Source organism: Thamnophis sirtalis, unplaced genomic scaffold (genome assembly GCF_051295495.1).
Source record: "Thamnophis sirtalis isolate CommonGarterSnake01/CBP01778 unplaced genomic scaffold, rThaSir2_p1.2 scaffold_2, whole genome shotgun sequence".
Classification (NCBI taxonomy): Eukaryota; Metazoa; Chordata; class Lepidosauria; order Squamata; family Natricidae; genus Thamnophis; species Thamnophis sirtalis.
In genome coordinates this window covers 64385137-64397784 of record NW_028261382.1, presented here as the reverse complement: position 1 = coordinate 64397784, position 12648 = coordinate 64385137, and the positions used below count along the sequence as shown (strand labels likewise).

Here is a 12648-nt window from a genome sequence, read left to right as displayed (position 1 = left end):
TCTGCCACTACGGATTCCCAGCTCGTTCCCTTCACCAAACTCCAGAAGACCCAAAATCAAATTTGAACCGAGTCAGCCAGTTTTAACTCTGCAGCTTTTTTTTCCAAATGGAAAGAAAAAAAATGACAACGTTAAAAGGTTTTTTTTGTTTTTTTTTAAGGAGTCTCTTTTCTCAGTGCAAAGAACGGGGATGAAAAAAATTTAATTTCCTCTTCTTGTCAGCTGGAGTTGCCAAGGTAGTTTTACACACACACAAACACACACACACAAGCACACACTCCATTCCCTGTGGTGAGCAACTGCATTTTTTAAAATAATAATAAAAAAAATGAATTTGACTCTATTGGTCCAAAGCAGCCAATAAAAAAGATGAATCCCTCTTGAAAGCAGAACTAGATAAATGCTACCTATCGGAGAATGTCTTTTAATGATTTCCTGCCGGTAACACAGCGAGAACTCTGGCCGGGGGGAGCGAAAACAACTCAACTCATCTGTTGAGCGAAGACCCATCTTCAAACCGGCTGATCTTATTTATTTATACATTCTTGGGGAACAGTAGATACCTCAAAATAAAACAGCCGTTCAGCTGGATTTCCTAAGCAAGAATTTTCTTCCCGCAAGCTCATTTGTATTGGTTACGTAGAGCAATTTTGGCTCTTTAGTGTATTATTCCAGACTTCTAAATCCCTTAGTCATTACTGTGGTTCGATACACGTTCGTAAGATTTGTCTCTCATCCCCCACCCATCCCCCAAAAAAGCAATTAAAGGAAGACCCTTTGGCCCATAAATCTTAGAGCAAGCATGATTCATTTTTTCATTCACGGTAATACTGGTTTTTTTTTCAATGCTTGCAAACAAAACCATTCTGGAGTTCTGGCTTTTTAAAAACAACAACAACAACAAAACTTGTTTTATGTTGGTTCAATAAAACCCCACTATTTTGGCTTGATTCATCTGGGCTACTCTTGGTCTTGCGTGTTTGAATATTGGTTGGAATATGCTAATGAAGAGAAGGATTATGGGGGACGTATAGCAGCCTAAGAGATGCGGTGGCTCAGTGGCTAATGAATGGAATAGAATAGAATAATGACAAAAATAATAATGGAATGGAATAGAATATGGAACACAGTGGTTCAGTGGCTAAGACGCTGAGCTTGTTGATCAGAAAGGTTGGCAGTTTGGCGGTTCGAATCCCTAGCACCGTGTAATGGAGTGAGCTCCGGTGACTTGTCCCGGCTTCTGCCAACCTAGCAGTTCGAAAGCACGTAAAAAATGCAAGTAGAGAAATAGGAACGACCTTTGGTGGGAAGGTAACAGCGTTCTGTGCGCCTTCGGCATTGAGTCATGCCAGCCACATGACCACGGAGATGTCTTCGGACAGCGCTGGCTCTTCGGCTTTGAAACGGAGATGAGCACCGCCCCCTAGAGTCAGGAATGACTAGAAAATATGTGCTCTTTGATTTGGAAAAAAAAAAGCAATTACACCACTCTTTAAAAGAGATTGTTTCCAAGGAGGGTTTAAGGGGATGAGAATATCTTTGTTGTGTAGCTACAAGAGAAAGGGATTGGATTACGCTCTATTTCTCTTTGAGAAATACTACATACAGTTAGTCATGGTATGACAGCCTCCTTAACTTTTGGAGAAGGTGGGGTTTTTAATGCCGGGTGGGGTGCAATGCAACGAGGATGCAAACTGGGTGCGGCTGGGTTTTGTGAACAACAGGTAATCAACTTACGGACTTGGAACCAAAATTGCCATTTTGTAAGGTGGTTTTTTAATGGGACGCGGTGGCTCAGTGGCTAAGAGAATGAGCTTGTCAATCAGAAAGGTTGGCAGTTCAACACAAATTAATGGTCAAACACATCATGACAACCGAGGACAACACAAGGCATCCATAAATCGCCATCAGCCTCACAGGTTCAATTAACCTCTCCATACCGTGCGTCCGTATTTCTAAAGCTCTCTGAAATGACAGCAGTCGGGGGCCAATTGAATCTCCAGATAATACAATGAAGTTGTGCCACATAATAAGACTGTAATATCGCTAACAAGGGGCACGGTGGCTAAGACGCTGAGCTTGTTGATCAGAAAGATTGACAGTTTGAATCCTTAGCACCGCGTAACGAAGTGAGCTCCTGTAACTTGACCCAGCTTCTGCCAAACTAGCAGTTCGAAAGCACGTTAAAAATGCAAGTAGAAAAATAGAAATCACCTTTGGTGGGAAGGGAACAGCTTTCTGTGCGCCTTCGGTGTTGAGTCATGCCGACCACATGACCAGGGAGACTGTCTTCTGTTTTGAAACACAGATGAGCACTGCCCCTAGAGCCAGGAACAACTAGCACATATGTGCGATGGGAACCTTTACCTTTAACTATAGCAGTCCTCTGATATTTGAGAAGCTGCCACAAAGAAGAGGGGGTCAAATTATTCTCCAAAGGACCAGACAAGAAACAATGGATGGAAACGAATAAAAAAAGAAGCAATCTAGAATTAAGGAGAAACTTCCTAACAGTGAGGACAATTAACCAGGGGAACAGTGTGCCACTAGAAGTTGTGGAAGCTCCATTACTGTAATATTACAGGGGTGGGATTCAGCCAGTTCTGGTGAGCGTTTTGCCCCGCCCACCCACCCCTGCGGTTTCCTGTCCTATATTTCCCTGTTTTTTTAGCTCAGCTGATTCACATGGCACAGGGGATTGCCACGCATCAGCTGTTTTACATGTGCTGACATAGAAGTTAAGTTTTGAAGCTTAAAAAGGTCCTACTCACTGAACCGGTTGTTAAACCAATTGCATCCCACCACTGTTAATGTGTATGTGTGTGTATTATATCATATCCGTTTCTAAGTCAAAGAGCCAGCGCTGTCCGAAGACATCTCCGTGGTCATGTGGCCGGCATGAATCAACGCCGAAGGGGCATGGAACGTTGTTCCCTTCCTACCAAAGGTGGTTCATGCTTTTGAATTGCTAGGTTGGCAGAAGCTGGGACAAGTAATGGGAGCTCACTCCGTTACGCAGCACGAGGGATTCGAACCACTGAACTGTCGATCTTTCTGATCAACAAGCTCAGCATCTTAGCCACTGAGCCACCGCGTCCATATATAGAGAGAGATAGATATAGATATTTGATTTGTATCCTGGATGTTTTCGTTCATGCAGTGATGTTTTCCTTGTGCAAAATGTTTTAAACAAACAGAATAAAATTAGGTATTTAAATTCCACCTCGCCCCAAAGAGCGACCTTGAGGCAAGGCTGAAGTGAGAGCTGTTCCCCCTCCCCCACCCCGACACACATACATTTTTCAAGCTAGTTTTGTCTGCTGCAAAAATTATCATTCTGACTTGTTTGTCAGTCCACCGAGTCCCCCTTTGCTCCTCCTATTTTTAGCAAGGCCAAAAGCTCTCATGGTATTATAATTATTCCAATCAAATCCATCAAGCTAGGAGGGGGGGGGGAGATCTTGCTCCATTGCATTTTCTGCAAATCGGATCCAGGTGGATGTGACTTTTTTTTTCTCTCGGGGATGGAAGAAACTAATTCCCAAATGTTTTTTTGGGGAGTAGGTAATTTTCAGGTTTTGCCAGAAGTGGGAGAAAGAGCATTGGGCATTATTTCTGGGGGAATTGGGTGAACTTCCATATATGTTCGAAAATAATGGTCTACGAGAGAGGGACTGGCTCAGTCACCCAGACAACTTTTATGCCTAAGATCTAACTAGAACTCCCAGACTCCTGGTGACTGGCCCAAAATCACCCAGACAACTTTCATGCCTAAGGGAGAACTACCTCTTCCAGGCTCCTGGTGATTGGCCCAAAATCACCCAGACAACTTTCATGCCTAAGGCAGAACTAGAACTCCCAGTTTCCTGGTGATTGGCCCAAAGTCACCCAGCTTTCTTTCATGCCTAAGGCAGAACTAGAACTCCCAGTTTCCTGGTGATTGGCCCAAAGTCACCCAGCTTTCTTTCATGCCTAAGGCATGATTAAAACTGCCAGACTCCTGGTGATTGGCCCAAAATCACCCAGACAATTTTCATGCCTAAGGCAGAACTAGAAATCCCCGTCTCCTGGTGATTGGCTCAAAATCACCCAAACAACTTTCATGCCTAAGGCGGAACTAGAACTCCCAGACTCCTGGTGATTGGCCAAAAATCACCCAGCTGGCTTTCATGCCTAAGGCAGGACTAGAACGCACAAATTTTGGGTGAGTGGCCTAAAGTCACTCGCCCTGTTTTCATGCCTAAAATGGGATTAGCACTCAGTTTTTAACTGAGTGCAAACTGGAACTCATCAACCCCATCCTGCAAATCAAAAGCCCAGAGAGAGTTGGCATCCAGCAAGTCACCCAGAGACCAAACCAAAGCCGTCTCTCTTTCAACACCCGGCCAAGTTTTCACCCAATCTTTCCGAACGCCACTCCCCGCCTGCAAGCATGAATTTTAAAACTGGCAAAATCTTCAGCGTCTCTGAGGCCCCCTTTAGCCGCAACCATAGAAACAGTGAGCACCAAAAAATGCCGAGAAATGTGGCTTGTAGGTCGGGTGTTGTGAAAAGGACATTCTCTCCCCCTCTAGGGGACCTGTTTGCAGATCATATGTTCCTCCTTCGACTGCATCCAAACGAAACTACGAGACTCATTCCCGAGTCATAATTTAGCATCGTAGCACATAACGAACGTCGTTAGGCTGGGCTAAGGCATATTACGCGGCAGTGTTCTTGCTTGCAAGCGGTTTTTTTTATCGCTGTTCCCTCTGTTGACGGGAGAGCGCGCATCGTTTGATGGTTACTATTTTGGGAAGCTACAGAAGCCGACGTACTTGCAGGGCACGGATGGAGGAGGCGAGAGCTTCAACCAGGTGGTTAATTAATGGCTGCTGTCCAAATTAAGTAACGCTCGGATGATTATTATTATTATTTTTTAATAATAATCCAGCAGCCTTTTGGAATTCTTTTAACTCTCTGGTTCGAAAGGCAGGAAGGAGCTGCACGGTTCAACTCGGGAGACCTGAACGTCAGTCGAATAGATGAATAATTGCTGACGCTTATAAAAAGGGCGATTTTTCATTCTCTTTTCTTTTCCCCCTTCTCTCCATCTTATCTTTCCTGCAAAAGGAGGAGAGGCCTCTCCGTAGAACAAGTGGACATGTCAATCTGCTTTTTTGAGAAGGTGTTTGGATTCAGAATGCTGCAAGGGACGAGGGACATTAAGCTGAGGGTTTAAGGCTTTATCCTGGCAAGATTCTGTCTATGGTGTGTAAGGAAACAAAGATCCGGACACTTGAATTGTTCTATGTCCGTGATGCCGAGTATATGGAGCCATATTCACTGCCACAGCAGCCCTCGGCCGCCCTCTGATCTGGCACATGTTGGCCAGCTGATTTTAGGCCTTCTGAAGGGCTGGGGGGTGTTTTTGCCCTCCCCAGGCTTCAGGAAAGCCTCCAGAGCCTAAAGAGGGCAAAAAACAGCTTTCCTGAAGCCCGGGGGTGGGGGCGAAATAAGGCCCAACAGGCAAACTGGAAGTTCGGGAATGAACTTCCGATTGGCCCATTGGGCCTGTTTTTTGCCCTTTCCAGGCTCCGCAAGTTTTCCTGAAGCCTAGAGAGGGTGAAAATGGCTGTTTTTATCCTCCCCAGGCTTTAGGGAAGCCTCCGGAGCCTGGGAGGACGAAAATCCCCCCCCCGCGCACAAACGTATGCAGGTAGGTGGGTCGCTTGCACCTGCATAGGTGGGTGGGCACACCTTTAGAAAAAGGTTAGCTATCACTGTTCTATGTCTCCTTCATGCGTACAGTTCAGAGGTGGTATTCTGCCAATTCGCACCATTTCGGGCAAACAGGTTGTGGCAGCGGTGCAGGGTTCCACTCACCCTCACAGACCTTCTGCGCATGCACAGAAGGTTCTGGGCATGCCCAGATGTGCGTGCTCCCACCAGCGAACCGGTAGTGAAGATAAGAGTATGCCATTACTGCTGCAGTTCCATAATGCAACCTCAACACGTTTAAAAAAACACAATACAACACAGAGGTATTGTTTCCCTACAAAGCTTTCCTGCCTGATCCTTTTTCCTGCATTCATGCCGGCGCACAATCCCTGTAAATTACAACACCCTAATGTTTAATTGTGGGAGATATTTAAATCTTGTCAATTAAGGGCTTTGCCAATTACCTTTTTTCCCCTCCTCCAAGGTGACAAGGTGGTCACGATCAATAAATTAAAGGAAAGGCCCACTTTTGCCTCCCTCCCGATTAAAAAAAAGAGAGAAAGAGAAACGGTAGCTGGGTTGTTTATTACCCTTATTACATTATCTGTGGCAGCCAGGCAGAGAGGAGGGAAGGAGCGAGCAGTGTCAGGATGCTCCGAAATTTAATGAAGTGGTTCCAAATATTAATAAAGCGACTGGATAATGGAAGTGCACATTTTTCCCCGAGTCCTCTGACAATAACTATAACGAGGCCTCCCGGAAGCCATGAGATGGATTGGCAATGAGAAAGTGCCACTCTGGCATATTGCAAGGCCAGGAATACATTTGGCCGTGGTAAATGGAGATATTATTTTAATTCGGTGATTCTTTAAGTCCAGGAAGGGAAGAAGGTGGGATCAGGTGGGAAGCTTGAAATTTTGGGCTTAGACAACTTAGAACTACGCCACCTTCAATCTGAGCGTAGTACATAAAATTATCTGCTACAATGTCCTACCTATCAGCAACTACTTCAGCTTCAACCACAACAATGCACAAACATACAATAGACACAAACTTAAGGTAAACCGTACAAAATTCGATTGCAGAAAATACGTCTTCAGCAACAGAGTGGTCAATGCCTGGAATGCTCTACCTGACTCTGTGGTTTCTTCCCCAAACCCCCAAAACTTTAACCTTAAACTGTCTACTGTCGACCTCACCTCATTCCCAAGAGGTCTGTAAGTGCCTACTTTCCCTGTCCTACTGTCCCCACTTAACAAATAAATAATAAAATAAATAAAATAATAAAATAAATAGAATAATAAAATAAAAACAAAATAAATAAAATAAATAATAAAACAAATAAATACAATACATAAAACAATGCATAAAACAATACATAAAATAAATAAATTACAGTTGCTTCCGTCCTTCACGATGGGCAATCTGATTTTCGCTTACTGGGAGAAAATTGACACAAGCCAGTCCTTAATTGGTTGTTAGGTCTGGCAAGACAAGAATTTGGAATCGACTGGATCACCGAATCTGGGGAACAGATCTAGGGTGGATTTTTCAAGGCTCGAGTGTTGGTTCTGAAGGTGTGGCAGTTTCGTGTAAAGTCACCTTGTGGCCCAAAGTCACCTTGTAGGGGAAATGGCAGCATAAACGAAACAAAACAAAATGAAACATAATAAAATATAATAAAATATAATAAAATATAATAAAACAAATAAAATAATAAAATAAATAAATAAATAAAATAAAAAATAATAAAGATAAAAATGATAAAAACTAATAAAACAAATAAAACATAAAAATGATAAAAGAAAGAAAAATAATAAAAGAAAGAAAAATAATAAAAGAAAGAAAAATAATAAAAGAAAGAAAAATAATAAAAGAAAGAAAAATAATAAAAGAAAGAAAAATAATAAAAGAAAGAAAAAATAAAATAAAATAACAATGCGATCTATGGGTCTATGGTTGACTGAAGCACGCTCTCACCAACACTGGCAGGACAAACTACTGTATACATATTAACAAGGAACAAAACCAATACATTCTCACACTGATGATGTTCCCTAGTTGGGTCATGAAACATCTGCAAGAAAACAATCAAAATCGGAGAGCCTCAAGGACCCCACAGTCCTCCTATTTTTCTCCTTCTCCACTCCACAAAGTCCACTTCCTTCTAGCACTGATGTTGTCCCCTAGTTGGGTGATGAAATGTCTGCAAGAAAGCGACCAGGCTCAGGGAGCACCAAGGACCCCTCAGTCCTCCTCTTCTCCTTCTCCTCCACTCCACAAATCCCACTCCCTCCTAGCGCTCATGATGTCCCCTACCAGGGTCAGGAAATGTCTGCAGGCAAACAACCAAGCTCAGAGAGCACCAAGGACTCCACAATTCAACCCTTCGGCTACAGAGACACCCTTCTATTGGAACAGAAGTCTCCCTGAGTCTTCACCTAATCCCACTCAACTTTCATACATGGTCTCTGGTGCCCCTTCCTCTCCACTGTCTTTCTAAAGAGGTTTTTTTTTTCAACAAGCATTGGGGAAATTAAACTCCTCAAGAGCTGCGGAAATCCAGCAAGCTATTTTGAGCTCAAAGTGTGTGTGAAGTGAAAAAGTTTCTGGCGATCAAACGCAGGAAGGGAGGACAAGGATGAAACAATCTCACCGGGCGAGCAAAAACCTAGCAAACTAAGGGAGGAAAAAGAATTAAAACCAGAAACTGGCCAGCATGAATCTCTTCCCTTTCGATTCTGCGAGGCTGAGTGTCATCCCCCCCATCGGAGCCTGAATCTGTGTGGGGGGGTGGGGGTGGGGGAGGGAGAAGATGAGCTGGAATTGGAGACGGCTTCGTTGGCTTTGGAGGAAAATGGGGAAGGGCTCAGGCGAGGAGGCTCCCCTCCTCCCAATTGAATGGCAGTATCACTTTTAGGGATCTGACAACAGGGATTGAGTCTTAAGCCTAGCTCAAAGCGTCTGTCATAGTTTCTCATTTGAAGTTTGTTCTAGCCCTCACAACACACACACACACACACACACACACACACACACACACAAAACAGAACTCCACTTACAGCTGCAACACACCGCTGGGATGCTTGACTCTTTTCTCCGCATTGCTTCATTTCTGTTTCATCCATTACCTGAACGAAGTGTGAAAGCATTTTCTGCACTTACTTACCCCGGCACTGAGAGTGTGCGAAGTCCATTCGTCTTCATCATTAGCTAGCTGGAGAAAAAAAAACCTAAAGAATTACTCTGTTCCTCAAATGAATCTGTTGCTTGCCTCGAGTCCGTTCTCCAGATCAATGTAGATGATGATTAACTAGCGGTTTGGGTGAGAAATCCCCAAAAGAAAAGACTGCCTGTGCGAGAGATTCTTTCTGAAAGCATTAAGAGGTTCCCCAGGAGAGTCTCTGGAGGTACTCACTCATCCAGGTCCTTGTTGTCTCCATGGAGCTTTTTCAAAAGGCAATGGGACTGTTGGTTTCTGGAGGAGGAGGAGGAGGAGGAGGAGGAGGAGGAGGAGGAGGAGGAGGAGGAGGAGGAGGAAGAGGAGGAGGAGGAGGAGGAGGAGGAGGAGGTGGTGGTGAGGAGGAGAAGAAAGAAGAAGAAGAAAAAGAAGGGAGAAGGAGAAGGAAGAAGAAGAAGAAGAGGAAGAAGAAGAAATTTCGCTTCTCATCCAAGACAAGATTGGGTGGTCCATCTGCATTTGAAAAAAAATTTTGAAGACAGCAAAGTCCCATATTTTGGATAGAGAGGACTGCTGGATCGAAAGATCGAAAGATGGTGCACCAGTTGCGTCCCTACCTGAACCGGAAGGCCCTCACAACAGTCACTCACGCCCTTGTGACCTCTAGACTGGACTACTGCAACGTGCTCTACATGGGGCAGCCCTTGAAGAGCATTCGGAGACTCCAGCTTGTACAGAATGCAGCCGCGCGAGCGATCGTGGGTGCACCTTGGTTCCTCCGCGAGCTGCACTGGCTGCCTATTGGTCTCCGGATACGCTTCAAGGCGCTAGTCGCTACTTATAAAGCCTTTCATGGTATTGGACCTGGGTACTTGAGAGACCGCCTGCTGCCAATTACCTCCTCTAGACCGATTAGATCCCACAGATTAGGCCTCCTCCGAATTCCATCCGCTGGCCAGTGTCGACTGGCGACTACCCGGAGGAGAGCCTTCTCTGTGGCTGCTCCGACCCTCTGGAACGAACTCCCCATGGAGATTCGAACCCTCACCACCCTCCAGGCCTTCCGCAAAGCCCTTAAAACCTGGCTGTTCCGACAGGCCTGGGGCTAAAGAGCTGTTGCCCCCGTCTCGAATGGTATGACTGTCGTGTATTTTAAATTATGCATTGTTATGTGTCGTTTTTTAATTTTTGTCTGTATCCCCCTTCCCTGGTTTGAGTTGTGAGCCGCCCTGAGTCCCCTTCAGGGGAAAAGGGCGGCATATAAATATAATAAACAAACAAACAAACAAACAAACAAACAAACAAGAGGGGTAAAAAAAAATCCATTTATGTTAGAATTGAGGGGGAGCAACACGACACCACCTATCTTGCAAGAAGATTCCACAAACAATTGCATCCCGATTTAGGTGACCCTGAGGGCACAGATAAACCTGCTAAGTGGCCTCAAGAACCTGCTAAGGACCAGATGACCCCAAAGAAACACAATCCTTCTATTCCCCCATCCACCCACCTCCATCCTATCAGAAGATATCCATCCACCCACCATCAGAACTCATGAGGCTTCTTGAATGAGAAGCAAACATTGTTTCTTCCTCTTCCTCCTCCTCCTTCTTCCTCCTCCATTTCTCCTACCCCTCTTTCTTTCTTTTCTTTCTTTTCTTTCTTTTTTTCTTTCCTTCTTTCCTTCCTTCTTTCTAAAAAAAATGCTCAGTTGCCTTTTGCCTTTTGAAAAAGCACCTTTGAGGTCCTAGGACTTCTGAAACATTTGCTTTGGTCTACATCCTGCATTAGCTTCCGTTCATATGTGCAAATCCTTCACTGGTGATTAAAAACCACTAGACATATGCAAGATATTGAAACCAATCACCTACTGTATCTGAGAATTCAGCATTTTTATGAAGCATTGGAGAAACATTAACCTTCTCCCATTCTGGAATGTTCAAAATGCTGGAAGCTAATCCTGATCATTTCTACCTTGAATACAAAGACCTATCAAGCTCCAGAGTTAACATCTCTGGTTCCAAATAAAAAACAATTACAGAGAAGTCCATAACTCTAGCTCCAGTCAGACCTGCTCGTGTTCCAGAGATATGGTGGTGAGTTGTTCTAACTAGTCCACCTGTCAAAATTCCCTCTCCCATATCTGGAATGACAGAGGGTATTTCAGAAATGGGGAGTTAGAAAGGGGCAAAGAGAACGGCACTTGAGAAAGTTCGGTCAATCTTTCCTTCTCTGATCATCAAAGAAATCCATGAGGAATAGAATAGAATAACAAAGTTGGAAGGGACCTTGGAGGTCTTCTAGTCCAACCCCCTGCTTAGGCAGGAAACCCTACACCACTTCAGACAAATGGTTATCCAACATCTTCTTAAAAACTTCCAGTGTTGGAGCATCCACAACTTCTGGAGGCCAGTTGTTCCACTGATTAATCGTTCTAACTGTCAGGAAATTTCTCCTTAATTCTAAGTTGCTTCTCTCTTTGATTACTTTCCACCCATTGCTTCTCATCTGCCCTCGGGTGCTTTGGAGAATAGCTTGATTCCCTCTTCTTTGTGGCAGCCCCTGAGATATTGGAAGACAGGTATCATGTCTCCCCTAGTCCTTCTTTTCATTAAACTAGACATACTCAGTTCCTGCAACCGTTCTTCATATGTTTAACCTCCAGTCGCCTAATCATTTTTGTTGCTCTTCTCTGCACTCTGCTCTGCACTCTGCATTCAGATCTGTTGCAGAGAGCCCTGTAACACCAGATCTTTACCTTTTTTTTTACAACTCCACTTTTTCTCCAGGGCCAAATTATTTAGTTACAAAACACATTGTATCTTGATTTTTGTGGGACATGGACCTGATCAGAACCATAACAAGACAAATCTGAGAGAAGAAGGTGAGTTCTCTAATTTTGGACGCCCCTAAATATTCTGTGGTGCTAAAATTCCGTGCTGAAGTTCTAGGGGGGAAAAAAATAAAAAGGATTCCTAAACACAGTCTGAATGTGACAAATGGCCACAGAGTTTTATTTAATTAAAAAAGGAGGACACTTTTATATTCCCCTTGATGAAGGCTCGCGTTGCGATCTTTCCTACTAAATCACTTGGTAAATCTTCTTTGGGGGGAAAAAAGAATGAAAGAAAATAGATAAATACATTCCACATTTTTTGGCAATATTTCTGGCGAGAATTAGAGAAATGAGAAGTACCAAAGTAATCCACCTTACGATTTTGTTTCTGCTGGTCCTTGTGGCTTAGACGTTTCCTCCATCTCACGTGGATTGAGATATGGCCTTCAACTTTTCCATTTTTCCCTCTCGCCCATTGCCCCCTCCCTCCCCCAAACATAAGATCCAGGTGCCAAACCTGAAATACTGAGAATTAACCAGCTTGAAAGTGTCTAAACCAGCATTTACTTTTGGGTCTTGATTAGGAAGGAGCAGCTCAAAGAATGAGATCTTAATTTGACTTCTCCTTATTTATTTATTTTTTAATTTTCCCTTATGTGTTGGCTTCAAACACCTCTCTATAAGTCACATTATATATATGTGTGTGTGTGTGTGTATAAATAAATACATAGATACATACATATATACATACACACACACACACACACACACGAAAACCCAACAAACCACAGTTGGGTTGTGCCCTAAGTTCTATTTTTTTCCTTCTCTCTCTCTCTATGCTCCTCATCTTTGACTAGTATCTCAACGTAAAGGCAGAAAGGTGAGTGGGCGGAGGGAAAAGAAGAGATAAGAAAGAAAACCAAATCTTTTT

The 12648-nt window shown here is 43.8% G+C and overlaps 1 protein-coding gene across 1 annotated transcript in view; it reads left to right on the top strand.

Moving 5' to 3' along the window:
- The window catches only part of GLT1D1 (glycosyltransferase 1 domain containing 1), a 48384-nt gene extending 47433 nt beyond the window's left edge, over window positions 1–951 (top strand). The window contains exon 12 of the mRNA XM_087705814.1: window positions 161–951. Within this exon, the coding sequence (XP_087561940.1) occupies window positions 161–205 (45 nt within the window). The 3' untranslated portion in view covers window positions 206–951. The remainder of the gene's footprint in view (window positions 1–160) is intronic.
- Window positions 952–12648: the final 11697 nt, after the last annotated feature.